The 22,287-nt window shown below is 38.5% G+C and overlaps 1 protein-coding gene across 4 annotated transcripts; it reads left to right on the top strand.

Annotated features, from left to right (window-relative positions):
* The first annotated feature begins 1,437 nt into the window (after nt 1–1,437).
* Nucleotides 1,438–20,497, top strand: IFNGR1 (interferon gamma receptor 1). Of its 4 annotated transcripts, XM_032485011.1 has the most exons (8): nt 1,447–1,571; nt 9,411–9,563; nt 10,026–10,140; nt 10,805–10,968; nt 12,499–12,671; nt 14,383–14,572; nt 17,463–17,590; nt 19,434–20,494. In XM_032485011.1, exons 3-8 carry the CDS (start codon nt 10,097–10,099, stop codon nt 19,974–19,976), a joined length of 1,242 nt encoding a protein of 413 aa, XP_032340902.1. In that variant the 5' UTR covers nt 1,447–1,571; nt 9,411–9,563; nt 10,026–10,096; the 3' UTR covers nt 19,977–20,494. The 4 variants fall into 4 exon arrangements, with proteins under 4 accessions (XP_032340901.1, XP_014417908.2, XP_032340902.1 ...); XM_032485010.1 differs by lacking the exon at nt 9,411–9,563 and having other exon boundaries at nt 1,438–1,571; nt 17,463–17,545; nt 19,434–20,497; XM_014562422.2 differs by lacking the exon at nt 9,411–9,563 and having other exon boundaries at nt 1,438–1,571.
* Nucleotides 20,498–22,287: the final 1,790 nt, after the last annotated feature.

Below are 22,287 nucleotides of genomic sequence, written 5' to 3'. Positions count from 1 at the left end.
TTTGTTGCAAATGCAGGCTCTTAAGGCCCAAACTGAATCAGACCAACTGAATCCAAATCTCCATTTTTACAAGATCCCAGGCAGTTCACATGTTTATTTATTTTCTGAAATACTGAGCTAAGGGGTTTATTAATATAAATAAAATGATCTTGCTAATATGTCCTCTCTTGTTTGTACAGCATCTTCATAAGGTTTTTCTCTCTGAAATTTTGCTGAGTGCTAGTGTAATCATGCCTTCTTTCATGCAACAAACACTAAATGAGTGCCAAAGATTTCAGCCCTACAGAGCTTACATTCTAGAAGCCGGGGTGGGATAAACATCAATATGCATATTGTAGAGTGTGAGGGAAGGTGATAAGTGCCATGAAAAAAAAAGCAGGGGAGATGCGTTGTAATATCAAAGTTTTCCTAAGGCCATGATAAGCAGAGACTTGAAGAGGTGAGGTCTTTAGCTACATTTGTATCTGAGCACAAGCCAGGAGTGTTCTAGGAAGAGCAGAGGCCAGTGTGGCTGGAGCAGAATAGGTGAGACGCAGAGTAACATGAGATGTGGTCAGAGAGGAAAGAGGGCAGATCTCGTGGTGAGAGGCTGTTGAATAAACCGCTATTCGATATTTAATTGCTGAAAAGGTAATTCAAGTCGTTTTTCCTCCAAGAATAAGTAGTTCTTGGCTGAACCAATTCGATTTGGGCTGGGGAAGTTTGCACAAACCATTTCACCGGCGAAACTTCGGGATTCTCAAATACAAATGCAGGGACTGGAGAAGGCACCTAAGCTCTCTTTCTATCCTAAACTCTCAAGTTTCCATACACCTTGATGCAGAAGTCTAATGTACTGTAAGATAAAGACCGTGGCTGGGTTGTGGCCTAGGGCAAAATTCTGCAACCCCAAAACACTGCAAAAAGAGGAAGATGAAACTGGGCAGGTAATACCAAGCTGAAAGAACATAACCTTTGGACACAAGTTGCTTACAAACCTGCGAGCCAAGGTCGCGCGACCACAGATTGCATGGCCCTGACGCCGAGCTTCCTTGGAGGCGGCCCCTCTCGGCCTTCCCATTGTAGTTTTGCCTCTCTTACCACACCCCACTTCTCAGGCCGCCTCCGCCTCCCGGCAAAAGTCCGAGTTCCCCCCAGCGAGCCCCACCTCCCCGCCCTGGCTCCGCAACCCGCTCTAACTCCGCCCCTCGCTCTGACTCCGCCTTCCGCTCTGGCCCCGCCTTCCGCTCTGGTCCCGCCTCCCAGCCCTGGCTCCGTCACCCGTTCTGGCTCCGCCTCCCCGTCAAAGCCGGCCTCTCAGGCCTAGCCCCGCCTCCCCGTCTTGGTCTCCACTTCACTGTCCACATCTTACTTTCCCGTCCACGCTCCGCCTCCCGTCGGAGGGCTGGTCCGCGGTGGCGGATGTGACGCAAGGCCTAGGCCCCGGGGCCGCGTCTGGCGACGGCCGCAGTTGTTCAGGGCCGCACCGGAGTCGGTACCGAGCATCATGGCTCTTCTCCTTTTCCTTGCCCTTAACCTTCAGGCCGGAAGCCTGGCTGAGATGAGCACCGCGGATCCAGAGCTGTCCTCGGGTACTGTCGCCCGCGGCAGGGCCGCGGCCGGGTGGGGACGGGGACGGGGGCAGGAGGAGAGCGAGGAGCCGTGCTGGCCTGACGCTCCTCCCGGGGGGCCGCGCCTGCGTTCGTCCTCAGCGCCCCGGGGCTTCGGGTCCTAAGGGGCGACGCCAGGTCTCCGCGGTTTGGCACCTTCAGTTCCCTTCCTCTCGCCTTTTCCGTTGTTGCCGAAACAGCAAAACACGCCTAGCAGTTCTCTTAATTCAGTTTTAAATAGGTGGAGTTTTCTGGTCAACATGTGGACAGTGGCCGCAACTCAGGATTAAAATATTCGTAGGGTAGTCCCCGTAGCCTTAGACGTTCTTTCGCCAGCTGAGAATTGTTGAAAGGCAGTAACTGGCCGTCTTACGTGCTAGTCTGGAAGTGGTGCAATGCGTGCACTCACGAGCCCATGTGTCAGGCAGTAGGTCTCTTCACAGAGCTTAGTTCCTTGTTTATCTCCGCCTGTTTATTGAGATGTCCCAGGAAACAAATGCTGAGAATAACGTTTTTCTAAAGCTCGGTGTAATGGTGATTAGGGGCTCCAGGGAAATCAGTAAACCTTTTCTGCAAGAGGGATAAACTTCGATTATCAGAAAGCCCTGCAGTCTTGAGTGTCTCCTCAATGCACGCAGTTAGCAGCTGCCTGGAAGAGGTCAGGGAGACGAAGCCTCCACCCTTATCAAACTCTGGGTCTGCACCTCTGTATTATGACTTCCTCTTTGACACTTGCTAGCTGTGCTTCCCATTCATCTCAGCTCTCCTTTGGCTTACTCCTTAGAGGTCAAGCAAATAGTCATTCCTTGGAAGAGGCATTCTGCCAGGTGTTTGGAATACAAAAAATGGGAGTTATTCCATTTCTGCCTTCAAGGATCATGACTGTAAAGCTAAAAGCTATTAGGCACTGTCGAAAGTTCTTATCACAGCTTGTTTCCCCAAAGCCCTATAAAGCAGGCGCTGTTGTGTTTCCACTTATGGATGAGAAATTGAGACACAGGGAGGTGTATCCAGATTGTATAGAGGTTGCTGCTACTCAGTGGGGAGCTTAGCAATTTGGTTCCAGAGTCCAAGTTCTTAACTCTGCATTCTGCCATTACCTAGGGCAAGTTAGTCACCCACAAGGGCACTTGCAGTCCATTGTGATAAGAGCTTGAAGTTACACGTAGGTTACTGGAAAGCAAGAAATGGGTGCCTAGCTCTGAGCAAGGGAGTGAGGAAAGACTTTACAGAGAAGTTGACCCCAGAGTTGGAATGGGAGGTACAAAGAGACCTGCATGTGCAGAGGAAGGGCTATGAAACAGCATGTTGAATTAGCAGAATATTAAGCATTTTACTTAGAATATGTATGTGAGAATGTAAGGATAATTGTGTTACTTGGAGAGGTGGGAACCAATAAATGATGTGCCTTGTCATGTGTAACAGCAAACTGGCTAACTTAGGCACAAAGAGGAATTTATTGGCTCAGAGAAGCCAAAGCGAGAGTTGAACAGAAAGGTAAAGATGCCAGCAGGGCCTTAGGAAGCTGAACCAGAAATTCAAACTGCCAAGACCATCCATTTCTTATTGCTGATTCTGGCTGTTGACAGCCTTCCCTACTTGGCAGGAATCATGGATGTTGACAGCTTTTGAGTTTTGACATCTTGCAGCTTCCTCCACCTTAAAATCCCTGAAGAAGGCTCTGATTCACCCAGCTTGGGCCAGGCACCAGCTCGCAAGGGAAGGATATCCTTTTGCAGGGAGTGGCTGTCAGAGACTTCCCAGAAGAAATCATGCTTCTGAAAGAAGTACAGGTGCTGAGCCAACAAAGTAATATGCTCACTCTCCGTGCTCCAGTCAGTGGGCAGCCATTGGATTATCTTGAGGTAAATGATTTTAGGCAGGATCTGACATGCCATTTAGAAAGACCGTTACAAAATAATTCAGGAGTAGACTCAAAGGAGGGAGGCCAATTTGGAGGCTGCTGCTAAAGTCTGGGAGGAGCTGAGAAGAGGCAGTTTAAATGGAGAAGAAGAAATTAGAAGGCAGAGTCAGCAGGACTCGGTGACTAACTGGACGTGGGAAGAGAGGAAGAGGAGGACTGAGGTTCCTGGCTAGAGCAGAGCATTAAACCCAGTGCAAGACCCTTCCTGCTGAGCACAGAGCCCTCTCGAGCATCAGGGCCCTTGTGACTACATAGTTTGTAAGTCCTTAAAGCCGGCCCTGGGAGGAGAATTGCCTGCCTGCCCCCCATAGAGAGATGTTCTGTGGCCTTCTGCATTCCAGCATTTGCAAACACAGGTGTCCGCTACCTTCTTCCAGTTTGTTCTTGCACTCTGGGTACCACCTGAAGAGAAGGCTGCTTTAGCAGAGATGCGGGGCTCTTAACTCCCCTTCTCCGCTTCTCAGCTATGGGTCTGTTTACTCTCTGACTTTAGGATAGTGCTCTGGGTGTGTTGAAATTTTCCTTTATTTTCTTTAGATTTTATATTTATTTCAGAGATTCAGAATACTTAAATCAGTGCATTCCAGTTATATTTATTGAATGGGATATTAATAATAGTTTTCTTTTTCACGTTATTCTGATTCATGATTCAGATTTTGGATTTTGAAAGATCCTCATTTTGGTTCTATATAAAAGAAAACCTAAAGAATTGAAGAGAAAAATAACCCTTTAAAGAACTGTCTTATAAAATTTAGCAGCACACAGCAATAGTGCAGTTGTTTTGGGAACTAAATGAATAATTAATGGTTCCATTTTAATTGGATAAAGAATCAGAATGAGAACTGAACCAGAATTAAATGAGTTCCTGACAGGAAGGAATCAGTTTACCAGTAATTTTCTTATTAAGGGAGACTATTTTAAATTATCTCAATACATAATAATCAGAATACTGGATATTCATTTCAGTCCTGTCCATTCTAAATACATGATTTAACTTAATACATTGTTCAGATTTTGCTGTGGCATTCATGTGGTTGGGTTAGTGTAATAAATAAGGCAAAATTACTCAAAGCAGATACTTGTGAAGTCATCAGAAAACAGTCATCTCCAATTCCTATTTATATATGATTTTTCCCCCCTTATTTCATTAAACTGTCATAAAAATGATGCTCAGGCAGCTTATGTTAATTAAAACCAACAAAACTATACACATCATCAAGTCTTTAAATAGTTTCTATAAGCCTTTTTTCTCTTTGGCAAAAATATGTATGTACGTAACTATTACTTCCCTCATAGTTTGGTGCTTAACTGAGATAATACATAACAAAGTTGAGCTCATAGCTTGTCCTGTAGTAAATGTTTAATATATATTGGTTATTATCATTCAATAATGTGCATCATTATTTTCACAAATTTTTAAATATTGTTTTAGCTATGTATGGGAAATTGTGTTGGGTTTTTAAAAAACTCATCTAGATCAGTATAAGAAATTTGAACTAAGTTCAGCAGCTCACTCCTCCCACCTTTTTCCTGTTCTTCATAGACTGAAAAGACCTTTAGTTTTTCCAACTTTGAATTAATTAGTCCAAAAGGGAATTAATCTTGAGAAATGACTTTTCTCAGGGACTTGGTCGGTCTGGTTAAATTAGAATTTATTGGCATACCAAGCAAACCCAACCAGATGAAACTGAATAAACAGAAGCAATAATAAAACCCTAAATTTCAGGTCAGAAAAGTGGCTGAGGAGATGTTTACTGGATAAGCCCTAACTTGGTGGTGGGTTTGAATAAAAGATCTGGGGGATTTTAGTTAATTACAAGTTCAGCATAAGCCACTGTTTGACATGCCCATCTCTTTAAAAAAAAGAAAAGGAAAAGTATTTCATTCACATTAATTGCATTACTTCTGGGCTCTACGTTTTAAGAGAAAGTCAATGATAAAACCTGAAGACAGACAAGAAGGGAAGATGGCAAGACTGTGACCCAGGTAAGGGTCTTGACCCAGCTAAGGAACTCTTACATGGACGGTGAGATAGACCTCAAATATTTTAAATGTCCTCACTTAAACCCTTAGTTCTGATACTCTTTTTCTGAAAGTACAAGAAAGTAATAGAAGGAAGTAGAAGAAGGACTCTTTTTCCATTGGTTTCACAAAGTAATGGATATGATTCCTTTCAAAGCCCCCAAATATTGCAATGTTTCCATTTTAAAACTTTTATGAACACTTGAAACATCATGTACAAAAATTCTCAAAAGTCTTTATTCATCTTAAATCTAGAGGATACTGTTATTTGCTAAGAGAAAAAGTTGGAAGGCATTAAGAAAAAGTCACTATAAAACCACTCAGGAGATAAATTGTAATCATAATTATTCTGAAAAAAATGAAAAAGTCTTGGTTTGATGTTTTTCACTTTTTCTGCCTAAATTTCTCATGCCATTTCTCATTTTGCAGTATAAGCAGAAACTTTTGTGAAAACATCCATGGCCCCACACCTTTAACATGGGGAAGGTGTTAGATCTTTTCTCTAAGAGTTGTTCATTCAGAAAAGGGTCTAGATGCTTAAATTTGGAGCATTTGTTTTTGAGTTTTAGTGTCAGATGACTTAGAATCCCCCCAGACAATTTTAGTACTGGCCCCTGTATCCTTACTTCTCTGTGCTTCTCAGTTTGTCCTTCATAGAGAGGTTGGTAAGCAGATTGTCGAATGGTGCCCACAGAGTAGAAGCTCTGTTCTGCCATCAGTGTGTGCATCCTTGATTCAGTCTTCATGTCTATTGTGTAAAAACTGGTGAAGGACTACTGTGGCTGTCCCTCTTTTCATAGAGGCACAGACACCTTCGGTGGTTATGGGATGGAGCGCAGGTGGCAGCCCATGCTCCTGTCACCTTCCATTCAGAGGAAATCTCTCATCCTACTACCTTCCCCAGTAACGATGGCAGAGCTGTCCTGGCCGCTGGGTTGGGGCCTCGGTGATGCCTCCATTACCCCATCTAGTGGCTCTGCTTGACCACTTGCTGATCTGCATCTAACCCTTGCTCTTTTTTCATATCCTTGCTCTTTTTTCTTATTTATCATGAGGAAACAGTTGGTTATAAACAGAACTCTCCCTTTTTTCTGCATTGTAATTAGAGTGTTATGAAAAGTGATTCTTCTCTCCTTTGTTTGGTTTTATTTAATCCCCAGCTGCTAGTTCTAGAGGAGTTCTTGGAAGTAGATCTGAAAAGAGCTAATATTTACTCTGGGTGGTATGCAGATACAACACTCCACATAACTGACTGCACTTCCAAATCCACTTCCAAAAACAACATGTGTTACCAAAAACTATTTGGGCATTTTTAAGAGATTAGGAAATCTGTAAAATTATTCTACTTCATGAAATATTCTCTTAGGATCTTAAACTCTATAGATAATACTCTCTTACTACTTCTACATATATTTTTATTGACATAAGGTAAATTTATTATGAAGAGAAGTTTTCTTTAAGCCTCAACTATTTTCATCTGAATATATAACAAGAAAAAGGATAAAAAGGAACCCTATTAAGAAGCCTCAATCTCCTCTGCTGTGTATGGCCCTGGGAACTCTACCAAAAACAAAAGAGAAGTTTGAGGGCTAAATCTGGCAAGACCAGTGCTTCCTGGCTCATCTGCAAGGAAACTGCTTAGGGAATCAAAGATGATAGGTGCCAACAGCCATGAGCAGTATTCCAGAAAGATCAGGTAGAGAAATGGTAGATGTCTGATCACTGACTGCAGAAAGGACGTATTGTATGTAGTGAGTATTTGAATCTGAGACATCTTCCAGCTTCATAATCTCAACCTTTAGGCACAGACTGTTCTACTGCTTTTGTAAATAATATGGAAGTTAGACATTTTGGCAGGAACCAAAGCTGTTCGTTGAGCAGGAAGCCATAAAATGTATTGGCTTATCAAAAAACATTCTATTTCATTTGATTTATCTATTTTATTTCTTTTATTGAAGTATAGTTGACTTACAATATTATATTAGTTTCAGGTGTATAACATAATGATTCAGTATTTTTACAGATTATACTCCATTTAACGTTATTATAAAATATTGGCTATATTCCCTGGGCTGTACAATATATCCTTGTAGCTTATTTATTTTATACATAATAGTTTGTGTATCTTAATCCCCTACACCTGTCTTGCCCCTGGTAACCACTAGTTTGTTATGTATCTGTGAGTCTGTTCCTGTTTTGTTATAGTCATCCATTTGTTGTTAGATTCCACAAATAAGTGATAGCATACAATATTTGTCTTTCTGTTTGGTTTATTTTGTGAAGCATAATACCCTCCAGGTCCATCTGTGTTGTTGCAAATGGCAAAATTTCATTCTTTTTTATGACTGAGTAATATTCTGTTGTGTATATATACCACATCTTTATCCATTCATCTGTTGATGGACACTTCGTCTGCTTCCATATCTTGGCTGTTGTAAATAATGCTGCTGTGAACACTGAGGTGTATGTATCTTTTTGAATGAATGTTTTTGGTTTCTTCAGCTATATACCCAGGATTGGAATTGCTGGATCACATGGTAGTTCTATTTTTAGTTTTTTTGAGGAACCTCCATCCTGTTTTCCATAGTGGCTGCACCAGTTTACATTCCCACCAAGTGCACGAGGGTTACCTTTTCTCCACATCCTCGCCAGCATTTATTATTTATAGACTTTGATGATAGCCATTCTGATGGGTGTGAGGTGATATTTCATTGCATTCTGTTTTTAAATTAGTTTTTCCTCCTCAGTAAAAAAAAGAAAAAAAAAAGATTCCTAAAATTATGAATGTGTAAAGCAGGATTTCTGAGTATTTGGCACTGTTGGTGTTTTGAACTGCTGAGACGTGGAAACTGTCCTGTGCTTTACAGGCTATTTAGCAGCATCTGTAGCCTCTGTCCTCTAGATGCCAGTAGCTTCCCCATCACTACCACTGAGTTATGAGAACCGAAAATGTCTCTAGACAGTGCCAGATTTCCCCTGGGGGACAAAATCACCTCTTGTGGAATACCACTGACAGAAAGGAGAAAATAATCAGAAAAAAGGAGGGGGGATGGCAGTAGAATCTAATTGTCCATGAGTCCAGATTTTTTACCTAAATAACTCTCGATCCATATTCTGCCTGGGAAAGATAATGCAGGTGATAAGTAATTGTAAATTAAGACAATGTACCAGCTTGGGTTCAAATATTGGAATTTTGGGTTTGGGAAAAAAATATTGGTGTTTTCTTTAACAGTAAGCAAATATCCTGTGTATGTGAAATTAACATCTTACTTGACAGATGAGAAAATCTGAAATAACTCTTTAGTAGTATAGCAAGGAAAGAACCCAGATTTCTCAATGTCCAGCCCAGGGAATATCTTATTAGAACTGTCCACTAGACATAAACCTCAGTGATCATTGGTATCATCTGTGCTTTTAAAAAGTATAGACTTCTGGCTCCCTTCGAATTTTTTAGAGTAAGTTAGTTTGGAAGCCACTGTACCTGACCACATTGCTATTCATTTATTTATTTCAGTTGTATAAGCAAATGATGTTTAATGGTGTTTTCCAGATAGGTAGGATAGAATAATCTTAAATTTTGGGTCATATTGCTCATTATATACCTTCATGTTCATTCATAAAGAAGGGAAGGAAAGAAGGGAAAGAAGGAGGGAGAGAGAGGAAAGGAGGAAGGGAGGAGATGTGTGTGCGGTCACTTTTCTAAGGGATGGTGGACAACACATTTACACTGAGCAGGGGGAAAAATGGCTGCTTTCAGTAACGAGATTATGGTTTTGGTAGTGTGTGATTATAAGATGTTAAAGTGACTTCTGCTTATTCTCTCCTGTGACACTTTCACGTCTCATCAACAAACATTTTCAAAAATGGTTTGAAAGAGCAAAGGCAGGAAGAAATACAGGATATGTTTTGGAAAAAAAAAAAAAAACTGCACACCCTAGAGAACAAAATGTTGATGAAACTGGAGTGGTTAATGGCCGCATCAGGCAATCACTAGACATCTATTCCTTCCTGGAGAAAAGGCAGTGAAGGTGTGTGATGGTACTCGGTGAGGGGTGGGAGCCTGGGTAGTATTACACAGTGAGAGTGGCCATCCCTAGTGTAACCAGTTCTTCTCTAGACATTGCATACAATCTGTGGTTTCAAATATAGAAAATTCTAGTGACTAAATAATTGAGGATTGTTATCGCAACAGGCAGTACAATTATTTATAAAAATTCCTAGAACACTATAGGAATTTATTGTTCGTACTGTATTTGTGTTTCCCTTAGGTATAATGTTGTTTCAGTAATTCAAAATAAATTAGAATACTTCTATACAGTTTTCCATAAAATTAATTTTTAGAAATATCTTAATTTAAATAAATGTATTTATTCTAGTGACTGCTTTCCTTCAAATACATATTTGGCTAACGTGGCGTCTTATGTTAAGGTTTTCTAATGTTAATGTTAGTTTCTTACTATCATCTGTCCCACTTTTTGAATCTGTTACAGTGCCAGTTCCAGCCAATCTGACCTTTGAGGCCTATAACTTGAATGCTGTTCTACTCTGGGATTACCCGATCATGCCATGGACCCCTGTGTTTACTGTACAGGTGAAGGCCTATGAGTGAGTGTCAGTCTTTTATCTTTTTCATTCTGCTTTTGTCTAGGTCCTTGCACATTTCATAACTGCCTCCTTCTGTCACTGTTCATTCCCCCGTAGCAGAACCTCCTGAGCTGCTTTTAGACTTCCAGAACTAATAAGGATGCAAATTAGTTCTTTTCAGAATACTTCCTGCCTCTTAGTTCTTCTTCCTGTCAAAATTGAAGTAGAGGAGTAGCACTAACTTCTGACATTTTAATATATGACAAATAAAGCTCACAGTTTTGTATTAAAAATAGTGAAGTCATCTTACTTCCTATAGTGTATGTATTGTGGAGTAGAAAGAAAAATGACAAACTTTGTTGACAATGTTAGGACTCATTGTAATGTGCTGGATTCTGTAATTAAGTAATGACTATGCATGGAGTCTAGATTTGTTTAAAGAGGAGATTTTTAAAAATTACATGTGGAATGTGGTTTGTACAGGTCTTATTTTGAATTGAGCCTCTTTATTATTGTAAGAGAATTTATAGACCTTCTTTGCAGAGTAAAGGCTTCCTACTTTGCCTAGCTTCTCGATCCTATTCTTACTCTGCTGTGAATGAAAAGCAAGATGCAGACAGTGATGGTTCAAGTTTATGTATTAACAATAAAAGTTACCTTTGTGTTTCTTCGGTCTTCATTTTAGGGACCCAGTATGGATTGATGCCTGCAATACCTCTCTTCATTCTTGTGATATCTCTTCCTTAATTAATGATCCATCAGGTTCTCTCTGGGCTAGAGTTAAAGCTAGGCTTGGACAAAAAGAATCAGCTTATGCAGAGTCAAAAGAGTTTATTTTATGCAGACACGGTGAGTAGAACGTATACATGTCTAAATTTTACATTTGAAAAGTGCTTTACCCATGTCTTCTGTATATATATGCTTTTGTTAGCAGTTAAAATGATCACAGTGCCCCAGAAACATTTGGAGGGATTTAGGGAGTTCGTGTCTTCCTCTTCTCCCAAGTCCCACAAAATAGGGTCCCCTCACTCTGCTCCTTGTACACCGCTGCATTTCCACTGTCTGGACGCGGCACCACCTCCCCGCTGTCTTCTGTCAGTCCCTCCTAATTACATTCGCTAAGGACTTCGAGAGCTGTTTGCAGTCTTCCCCTCTACCATAAGTCCTCAAGGCCTGTGGGGATTTGAATACCGATTTAATACATTAAAATAATAAGAGTTCCATAATCTCTTCAGCCGCAGTGATTTCCAGCTCTTCACGCTTCAGGCATCCATGGTGCCGTCCCCGTGGTGTACCTGGTCTTTGTTGTCACCTCGAACTCTGGCCTCTTCAGTGCCAAGTCCTCCCCCCCGGCTAACCTCAGCCTTGTAGCGCTCACACCCTCGCTCCTGGCTGAAAGAAGCCGTTGGTCACTGGACTCCTCCCTGGTCTGCTGGCCCCTTCGTGCCTGGCCTGCCAGCTTCACCTTCATGCCTGTTCTGCTTCTGTGCTTTGTTACTTCAACCACTGCCTTGGTTCCACTCCTTCTTTTAGGGTTGTGCCCACCTGTTCTCTTCTACAGGCCCCTCCTCTACCTGCCCTTGAGGTAGTTTTATTCTGTGTGGTCCACGCCTTTGTCATCTGATAATTATACTGTCTGTATATGTCAGCTTTTCCCCACACAAACGTATCAAGGGTATACTATGTGCCAGGAAGTATGCTAGGCCCTGTGGATACATTGGTGAGTAAAAACAGACCTGCCTGGCACACAGGTGTGTGATCAGTATGTGAAGAATAGATACTCTACCGTGGTTCACCTACGAAGTTCCAGACATCAAACACACATAATAAATAGTTGTTGAATCAGTGAATATCGAGTTCTGATTTTCAAAGTAAAAGTTGAATGTATCTAGCAAGCTTTTATAGAGCCTTCATGCCAGACACCCATAGGCGTTGGAAGTATAGAGTTTTGATGAGGATTCAAAGATAAGTACAATGCCTTTTCTGAAATGTGTTTTAGAAAACAGATCTTCCATTTAATGTTTTTTAATCTAAGGAATCAAAGATAAAGGAAAAATAATAGAGCTTCTATTATGTCAAGGCTTTTTACCAAGATTCATGACCAACTATTTTTCTTTAGGACAAGAAATGAATTTAAACTGTTAAAGAGGAGCTTGGATGAGATAAGAATACTTGTTGCCTGAGATTTATTAAAATTTCTTTATTAAGGACAGTTAGAATATCTTCTAGATATTTGTGGAATGGTTTAAATATAGTCCTGCTTTACAACAACAACAACAAAAAGAGTACATTGATTGACTGATTTTGGTAATGTTATGTAATACGCTGTGACATTCCAGGGCTGGTACAAATTCTGCTTCTTTTTTGTCCCTTCCCCAGGGAAAATTGGACCACCTAAACTGGATATCAGAAAGAAGGAAGACCAAATCATTGTTGATATATTTCACCCTTTCATTACTGAAAATGGAAATGAACCAGAACTCGTGTATGATGATGAAAATTCTTGTTACACATTCACATACAATGTGTTTGTGAGGATAAATGGAAGTGAAGTATGTGTTTCTGTTTCATCTTTTTCAAGCTGGAAATTTTTCTATTGCTAGCATAAGTTGTTTCCACATGTGGTGTGATGAAAATAGACTGTTTATGAACATTCAGGCAAGATTCACGGATCATAAATTTTAGTTAGAAAGATGAAATATATATGAATGCTGTTGAAGGGAATTGGAAGTGGAGTTAATTTTTAACACTGGTCACTTGAGTATATTTTAAGTTTTTTCTTTGCCTCTTTTAACAGCATGGTCCTAACCTACGATATCAACCTGTGTATTTCCATTTCTCTAGTAGTTAAGATGAGAAAATTTTAATCTTTTTTTCCTCATTGGTAGTAAGGTAATGATGTAAAGTAATATGAAGCTCTAATTGGAATCATTGTTCTTGAAAGAAAAAACTAGCACTACTGCTGTGAGGATGTGATTTCGTTCCGGCACTGGTGTGCGGACCACACTTTGATTAGAGTTTTCCTGTTCCATCCAGTCTCCACAGCACTGCCGTTCCTTTATTTAACGGTGTTTGTCAGGCACGTGCCCCGTGCCTTCTGGCACCAGGAAATGGCAGTGAACAGTACAGACAAAACTCCAGTTAAGTACTGTGGAAAAGAAAACAAAGGTCCGAGCATTTACTGGGGGCCACTTCTCTGAAGGCATTGGAGGGATGTGACTTCCATTCCGAGTGAGACACTGTGCCTCTGGAAAGATTTAGGCAGAAGAATGGCATCTGATTTAGGTTTTAAAACATCACTTTGGTTGCTAACGGAGTTGTCTTTCTAAAGTATGACTCTAACCATATTACTTCACTGCTTAAAACCCTTTAACAAATCTACATTAGCTACAAAGTAACATCTAAATTCTCTTCCACAGCCTTCATGATTTGGTCTCATGTCATTTCCAGCCCTCTGTCTCCCAAGCCCTCCAACTTTTCATTTGTGCTTTGGCCAACTGTTTGTTGTTCCTAGCTCCCTGCAGGTACCATGCTCTTTCAGAGAATGCCCTTCTCCACCTTTTCTACTTTGGAAAATTTCTATTCACTCTTCAGTATTCAGCTGGCATATCATCTCCCCTTGGGATTCTTTCCTGACACAGTAGACTGTTTCCTCTTCTGTGGTCTGGTTATTCCTAGATCCATACTGTGCAGGACTCCTTACTCTCTTACATTTCTTTCTTATCTCTTTTCCACACTCTATCATAAGTTATTTGAGGTCAGGGACCACTGCCCTACCTTTGTGTCCTCAGGCCCTAGCATCAGTGATCCATGATAAACTCCCAGAGGTGGCTTCACTCCCTTCTGTGCATCACTGCCGACAAAGCCCAGGGCCTTTGCATGATACCTGTATGCTGGTATCTCTCACCAGCTAAGTTTCTAGCACTGTAGGAAGAGGACTAATGAACATTTGTTGGTTTGGCAACTAATAATGAATATTCCTGCTATTTGAGTTTCTAAATTTATAATCTCTGTTTCAGTTTTTAAATTTATAATCCCTATAGAGAACATTTTAATGGATGTATAGCATCATGCCATGTTGAAGTAACAAACTGGCTTATTGTTTGATATCAACACTATTTTCAGATGTGTTCAACATTCATCATATATATGTTTTCTTCAGATATTTGACCGGAATAAATATGATGGTTTGTTTGTTTATTTGTTTATTTATTGCAGATTAGAAGGAGCCATGCATTTTCATTGTTTTTTTTTTCCATACAGGCCACAGATAAAACATACATGAAGAAGATAGATGATTGTAATGAGACTCCATGCTTCTTAAGTATTCAGGTGTCCTCACTGAATTCTGAGTACTGTGTTTCAGCAGAAGGAGTCTCAGATTTGTGGGATATTAAAACTGAGAAGTCCAAAGAACTTTGTATTACCATTTTTGATGAGAAGAGCACACAAAGTAAGTTCTTGCCATTTTCCCCTAAGTACAGGGTAATGTGCAAAGAGGCAGTTTGCCACTTCAATAAATCTTCTCTCTTTTGAAAAATACTCAGTAGTTCCATTCCCCAGAGTTCAAAATTTAAAATAAGGTCATTTCTCAGGGATTAAAAGATACAAAACAACCAATTTAGAAAGTCATGTGATAACCTTTTGGCCCAGGAAAGAAAACAAATATAACAGACACATAAAACTATGTGCATAAATGTCTGCATTTCAGGATTATGCATAATAATTTAAGTCAGTTTACTTCAGTATAGCAAAATGCTATATAGCCGTTAAAATGTTCTTTATGGGGACTGTAAGTTTCAAAACTAAAAAGCAGAAATGTTCATTGACTAAATTGTGTAACATGCGAAGCACTGGAAATTAACATCCAAAAATAAATATAGATTGGTTTAATTTTTTAAATTTTTGTATATATATATATATATATATATATATATATTATTTATTGAAGTAGTCAGTTTACAGTGTGTGTCAATTTCTGATGTACAGCACAATGCTTCAGTGATACATATACATGCATATATTCTCATATTCTTTTTCCCCTTAAGTTACTACAAGATAATTGAATATAGTTCCCTATTCTATACAGTATAAACTTGTTTATCTATTTTACATCTGTTAATTAGTATCTGCAAATCTGAAACTCCCCCTTCCCTCTCTGGTAACTGTAAATTTGTTTTCTATGTCTGCGAGTCTGTTTCTGTTTTATAAATAAGTTAATTTGTCTTTTTTTTTAGATTCCACATATGAGTGATATCGTGGTATTTTTCTTTCTCTTTCTGACTTACTTCACTTAGAAAGACATTCTCCAGGTCCATCCGTGTTGGTGCAAATTGCATTATTTTTAAATTATTTTTTATGGCTGAGTAGTATTCCATCGTATAAATATACCACAGCTGCTTTATCCAGTCATCTGTTAATGGACATTTAGGTTGTTTCCATGTCTTGGCTATTGTAAAGAAAAAATAAATAATTGGTTTACATGATGGATTATGGGTCATTTTTATAACACATGTTAAAATAACTTTTTTATTTTATTATCTTTTCTTTGTGTGAGGGGGATGCATATAATAGAACTTCAGAACTGGCATTCTTAACTGGCAGGTACCTTAACAAAAATTTGGGCTCTTTGATCTTACAAAATTTAAGTGTTCATTATAGATAATTTATAAAACATAAAAAGCCAGAATGAAACAAAATTATCTGTAGTTCTGCTATCCAAGTGAATACTCAAGTTACTCACAGTTGGGTTTTTTCCATCCTATTTTTTTTCCTTTTCTACAACATAATCATGATCATACTGTATAGTATATGTAATTTTATATACTGGTTTAAGCATATACTATAAATATTTTCCATGTTATTTTGCATGTTTTATTAATATTATTTTTAATGTTTTTAGAATGTTTTATCATGTAGATTGTGTTTATTCAGTGTTCCTTAATTTTTGGACTTTTGGATTATTTATAGATTTTCTCCATGATAAATCATGCTTTGGTGACTGTCTTTGGGGGCATATGTATATTTTTTTTATTGTTTGGATGTTTTTAGAATATATTTCCTAGGGTTAAAAATGTACAAAAATTTATATAATACAAATATCTTTTTGAAGAATGGAAATCTAGGCTGAAGAATCAGACCAAACACCTAAAATTAATACTAAAAATTTTTAGGCCATGATATGAGGGTTTCACGTATGTGACTTAAATGATGCAGTGCAGTGAATTTAGTGCCAGTTTACATTTTGCTGTTTTGAAAAGGAGAATCCTAATTAATGGACAAAATTTGAAATGATACAAATGCCCCAGATTTATTTAAAAAAAAAAAAAATCCTGAAGTATAAGGTGGGCTTATATTGTGGCCACATGATGGCACCACCGTGGCTCATGAGCAGCATTTCCTGCCTGCTCAGTGCTTCTAAGTGAGGTGCTTATATTGCTTATGTGGTTATTTTATCTTTACTATTGTAATAATTTAATTTTTTCACCTTCTGTAACAGGTGTGATACCGGCATTCATTTTAGTACCTTACAGAGTTAGTATTTCAAGGAAGTAACTTTGGAATAGAAATTAAAGGTGATGAAACACCATGAAAGAAGGCAAACACGACCACAATACTTAAAGTTCTGTTAACTTGGAAGAGAGGACTCTGAAAAAAATACTGACGATTATGCTGTGAAAATAAAAAGCAGCATCAGAGAAAAATAAACAATTGTGATTATAGATAATTTGTGCTCTGAAACAAATCTTCCCTGTTTTATATGATTCTTTCTATCTAGTTTGCATTCAAAGAGACTTCATTCCAATGCAACTTTCCTGTGTGTGTGTGTATGTATGTATCTGTGTATATTTACTGTGCATCTGTGTATATTTATAGGTTTTTGTAGTTTTTAAATAAATGCAAAATGTAACAATTCAGAAGAGTGAGACTAAATTATTTTAGGAGTTATAGACGTTGCTAGAATTTATTTCTAAAGAGATATATTTTGAAATTTTTCTTTTGCCTTTTCAACTGAGAGAAAAGCATAGCTCTGGAAACACCCTATATTTGGGGCTGTAAGGAAATTGTTATGAAAAAGCTATTTTAGCCACACTGTATCCTGACAGTATAGTTGCAGAAAGTTTCGAATCTCAAAGCTGGGAAGAATCATACTGATACCTAGGAGAGGTAGAGCTAAGTTTAACTCATCTCTCCTGACTTCTGTGTCAGTGATCTTTAAATCTGACCATATTAATTACCTGAGGTGTAGATCTGTTAAAGAATAGCACAAAGACTTTATGACTGTTTGATGGATAGAGCAGTGTCCGTCGTAATTCTAATGTGTGACTTTTCTCTTTTCTCAGATCCTGTTTGGATTCCGATTGTTGCTGTTTTACTGCTCTTTCTGATACTTACCCCGGTAGTTGTGTTTTGTCTCATCAAGAAGGTGAATCCACTTAAGAAAGAAAACATCATGTTACCCAAATCCTTGGTAGTGTATTTAAGTATTTTTTCTTTAATTATATACAGTTGGCCCTTGAACAACATGTATTTGAACTGTGAGGGTCCACTTACACTTGAATTTTTTTTCAATGAATTTATTGAAAAATGCTTTGGAGGTTTGTGACAATTTGAAAAAACTCAAAGACAAACCACGTAGTCTAGAAATATTCCCAAAATTAGGGAAAAGTTAGGTATGTCATAAATGTGTAAAATATATGTAGATATACATATAACATATGAAATACATATTAATCAATCATTTGTGTTATCAGTAAGGCTTCTGGCCAACAGTGGATTCTTAGTAGTTAAGTTTTTGGAGAGTCAGAAGTTATCCGTGGATTTTCTACTGCACAAAGGCTCAGTGCTCCTAACTCTCAGTATTGTTCAAGGGTCAACTAAAATGTTAATTTGAATCTTTTCGATAGTTCTTAAAATTTGTTTTTTAAAGTAGAAGGATGTTCAGCAGCATGTCACCTATCATAAATCACTTAATCTACCACACACCCAAAACCACATGCTTTTTACTATGCACCAGGTACTTTTTAACGCATGGGGCAAAAGCATAGGTAGACAAGTCTATTAAGGAGCTTAATGTCTAGTGGGAGAAAAAGAGAAGTATTCAGTGGGTGAACAGTGTGATAGGTTTAAAGCTAGAGGTTTTACATACATGCCAGTGAGGACTTTGTCTGCATCTGAAGGGCAGGATTAGTCGTGGCTTTTCCAGAGGCAGTGATGTCCAAATAGTCTTGAGGGACAGATAGGCGTTTATCCAGGTACTGAGGGACAGTATGTGCTAAGGCCCAATGTCAAGAAAGCATCACTTCTGAAAATCTGCAAATAGAGAAACACTTCATTGTGGCTGGAGTGTAGAAGGAAAGATGGCCAACAGTGAGACCAAACTAGAAGTTTGACATTTTAATGCCTAACGTTTAAAAGCCTTTGTATGAGGAAAAGAGCATTTTAAGGTAATAGAATGAGAACTATTTAAATCAAGTATGATAGGGGTAATACCTGTAACATGCAAAGGGCGTGTTTAAGTTTGGTAGGAAACACGACCTTTAAGTAGAGGGGATAATAAGAACTGTCAACAGCTAATAGACAACTCGTGTGAATTACAGTGTTTACCCTTACTAGTAGTGAAGCACAAACCAGCCTCGCAGCTATTTTACACTCACTAGAGAAGGAAAAACCTGAATATCCATTAGTACCTGAGTAATACAACCGCTGTACACTGGGAAATGGTAATTATAGCCTTGTGGGAAGATAAGCGTGCAAGGGGCATACAAAGTAGTGGCACCATTAACACACACACCACACTCTTAGATTTACTAATCCCACTCCTAAGAATTCTTTAAAAAATTTCATAAAGAAAAAGATGTATAAAAATATTCACTCCAACATGTTCCATAAATGGTTAAAGTTTGGAAACACCTTAACACTTAGATAAATTATTTAATCATCAGTATAAAAAATTATTAAGCCAATGAAAATTAGAATTATGAAGGCAGATGGTGCAAATACTACGTGAAATAAGGAGCTGTACTCCTGTTATAAATGTAACATGCATACACATGGAAGGTAGTACACAAAAAGTTGGTGAGATAGTGACTTTCTAAAAATGCTAAAAGCTTGTTTTTCATCTTGATATAATATATTTTCATTTAAAAGAAGGAAAAGGCAACCATCAGATTCTATTACATTGTTATCCTAAATATGCCATTTAGTGTTCACCCATTACCCTTAGATCGTTTTTGTTTTTGTTTTTGTTTTTGTTTTTGGATAGACACTTAAGTTTAATAATTATTTTTAATCATTGATTTCTGTTTCCTTAGCTGTCTGTGGTAAAAAATGGCTCTTTAGAGACAAAACCTGAGCCAAAATATATATCACCCATCATCTACCAACCAATTGCCCTAGAAAACGAGCAGTTGTCTCCAGGGACAATTTCAAGCGTGCATACTGAAGACAATCCAGGAAAAGCGGAAAACGGAGATCTTTCTAGTGAAACGGAAGTGGTGACCACTGAAGAAAATATTTCTGACTTGTTCCCTAGTAGCCCTGTGACCTCAGTAGAGAGAGAGAATTCTGTCCACTCAAGCAGTAACCAGTCTGAACCCTGCAGCATCACTTTAAATGCCTATCACTCCAGAAATGGTTCTGATGGTGGCCTTGTGATATTGAACAACTGCTGTGACTCAGAAAGTAATAAAACTGAAATAAAGACAGAAGGGCAAGAGCCCATAACGCTGAGAAACACTACCACCTCCTTTGGTTATGATAAACCACATGTGTTAGTGGATCTGCTTGTGGACGAAGGTGCTAAAGAGTCCTTGATTTGTTACAGACCTACAGCGGATTCCAAAGAGTTTTCATAAGATCAACCAAGATGCACCAGCTTGTACAATGTGCTTTTCCCACGTAATTTTCTCGCTTTGAAAATTGTGTCTTGTTGGTATCAACCAAGTGGAGTATCATGGTTTAGATAAATGTATAAAAAGAGCCTGTTTGAAACTGTCAGAGTTGGTCTGAAGACTGCAGAGACTCTAAAAAAACAAAAAACAAAAACAAACAAGGTCACATAGGAACCTTTCCATCTAGATTTGTTAACCGTGCCAGTGAATGCTCTCTAATAACTCTGCTTCCTGTGATAGAAGATGATACCCCCAGGATCTTTTCTAACCACTTCTAGAGATTAAATGGATTTTTTTCTGTGCCTCATAGTGGTATTTGCTTTTGGTAGTTTATGTATATAGGCTTTCAGAAGTAACCTGAATGCTTTTGAAAATTGTACTTAAAATTTAATTGAAATGAATACAATTAATAGAGTGTGTACATAGCTTATATATATTTTTTATGGAACACATTTAGAGATTTTTAAATAAAATAATTCTAAAATTCATTTTTGTGTTTATTCACTTAGGCAGTTAATTAATATTATTTATTCATTTGCATTAAAATATTAATATTTTATTCATTTGCTTGTTTCCATTCACTAATATTTTAGAATCACTTTCTAATTATTCATATCTTTAAAACAGTCCTGAAAATAGACTAATTTTTTAAAATGGGCCCTTTTATATCTATGTTTTAATATTTAGCAACCGGTGTGCAGAACACACACAGGCTTTGTGTTCCAAGCTTTCTGGGGAATAAAGCAGATTTAGCTACAGAGCATGAAGTTTGAGGAGTCTCTAGCGTAAACATGGGGGTCAAAGCTACAGGAGTGGGTGAGGAAGAACTGAAAAGTATGAGGTACGAAGAGAGAATCCCCAACAAGAGGCAAACCAAGAGTTTATATTACACAAACGTTCTTGGGGGTTACTAAGAGGATAGGAATTAACAGCAAAAAAAAAAAAACAGTTAAGTGCAAACTACACGAGCAAATTAACAAACCATGGAAAAAATATTTTTCATTTAAAAGTGCAAATTAAAATGAGGAGCTAGTTTAATTAGTGGGAAAACAGTACTAGTATGCTCACTTACTGGGAATAGTGTCTTATGAATTGCTTTTTTTAACCTATAGGAATGCACATAACATTCCATAAAAATATGTGTTCTTCACAGAGTCTAATCGCTATTGTGGGAAAATTATGAAAAGTAAATCCTGAAGACATGAAAAATGCACACATGAGACTGGGCAAAAGCAGAAATACGAAAATAATGGATATAGCCAAGGATAAGGTAATAGTTACTGCTCTTCATAAGGACTGTATTAGGCATTACTGCCAATGTGAACGGAGTACCTGTTTGTTTATGCTATCTAATTCTAACTGATAATCTTTTTCCTCTCTCCCAGTCTTACAGATAAAATAATGCTTTTACATGCATTTCTTTAATAATTAGTCAAGTTGAGCATATTTTATATCATTAGATGTTTCGTACTTCTTTTGCGACTTGACTAACGTCCCTTGTCCATTTCTTTCTAGGCTGTTTGTCTTTTTTATTGTATTTTACTGTACTTGCTCTACATTTCCCCCTTCTATGCTGCTACGTGCTACAGCTTGGACTCTTTTGGTCACTTTCTACTAGAGATACCAATCGGGAATGAATGAACAAACAAACAAAAAATACAATCAACTGTTTCCAAAATACCCCGTTTCATCTCATCTTTAAAACTGCCTGTCAGGAGGAATTGCTGTACCCATTTAAGATGAGGAAATCGTGACTAGTCAGATTAAGTGACTTACCCGGGGGGCGATGGAATGGGGATTTGGCCTCCCATACTTCCTCCAGTAAATCCTCAGCTGTCTGCTGGTCTTTATTCACACATTCGGTGGCAGAGAGACCTTTGAATAGAGAATGTTTTCTGGGACACTTAACCTGTGTTAAGAGACTAGAAAAGTAGAACTATTTTAGAAATAGTTACAAACTAAAGGAAAAAGGGGAGGGATTAAGCAGATAGAGGAAGGTAAGCCAAAAGACACCCAGCTCTTCTTTTTATTGAGTACCAATTGCCACGTTCTGTGAAAGTGTGCCAAGATCAGTAAACTGTTCATTTCCATCATTTACCCACATTGTTTTCCTGCAGGGAGAGCGCCAAACCAGATATGACTCACCCTCTATCCTTAGGGATCCTCTTTCCACACAGCAGGATTCCTGCTTGAATGGGAAACACCATGACAGCTATCAACTCATCAAGCCTGCAGGAGAGACTAAAGTTTATCAAGCTTCTGCTATAACCAGACG

Source organism: Camelus ferus, chromosome 8 (assembly GCF_009834535.1).
Source record: "Camelus ferus isolate YT-003-E chromosome 8, BCGSAC_Cfer_1.0, whole genome shotgun sequence".
Lineage (NCBI taxonomy): Eukaryota > Metazoa > Chordata > Mammalia > Artiodactyla > Camelidae > Camelus > Camelus ferus.
Note: the sequence above shows the minus strand (reverse complement) of the source record. Positions and strands in the feature narration are given on the sequence as shown.

What these genes read in the sequence shown, in the direction of transcription:
- IFNGR1 (XM_014562422.2), top strand. Translation starts at nt 1,487, where the DNA reads ATGGCTCTTCTCCTTTTCCTTGCCCTTAACCTTCAGGCCGGAAGCCTG. An exon ending in GGATCCAGAGCTGTCCTCGG is followed by an intron (nt 1,572 to 10,025) that starts GTACTGTCGCCC and finishes AATCTGTTACAG; the next exon opens with TGCCAGTTCCAGCCAATCTG. An exon ending in TGATGAGAAGAGCACACAAA is followed by an intron (nt 14,573 to 17,462) that starts GTAAGTTCTTGC and finishes CTCTTTTCTCAG; the next exon opens with ATCCTGTTTGGATTCCGATT.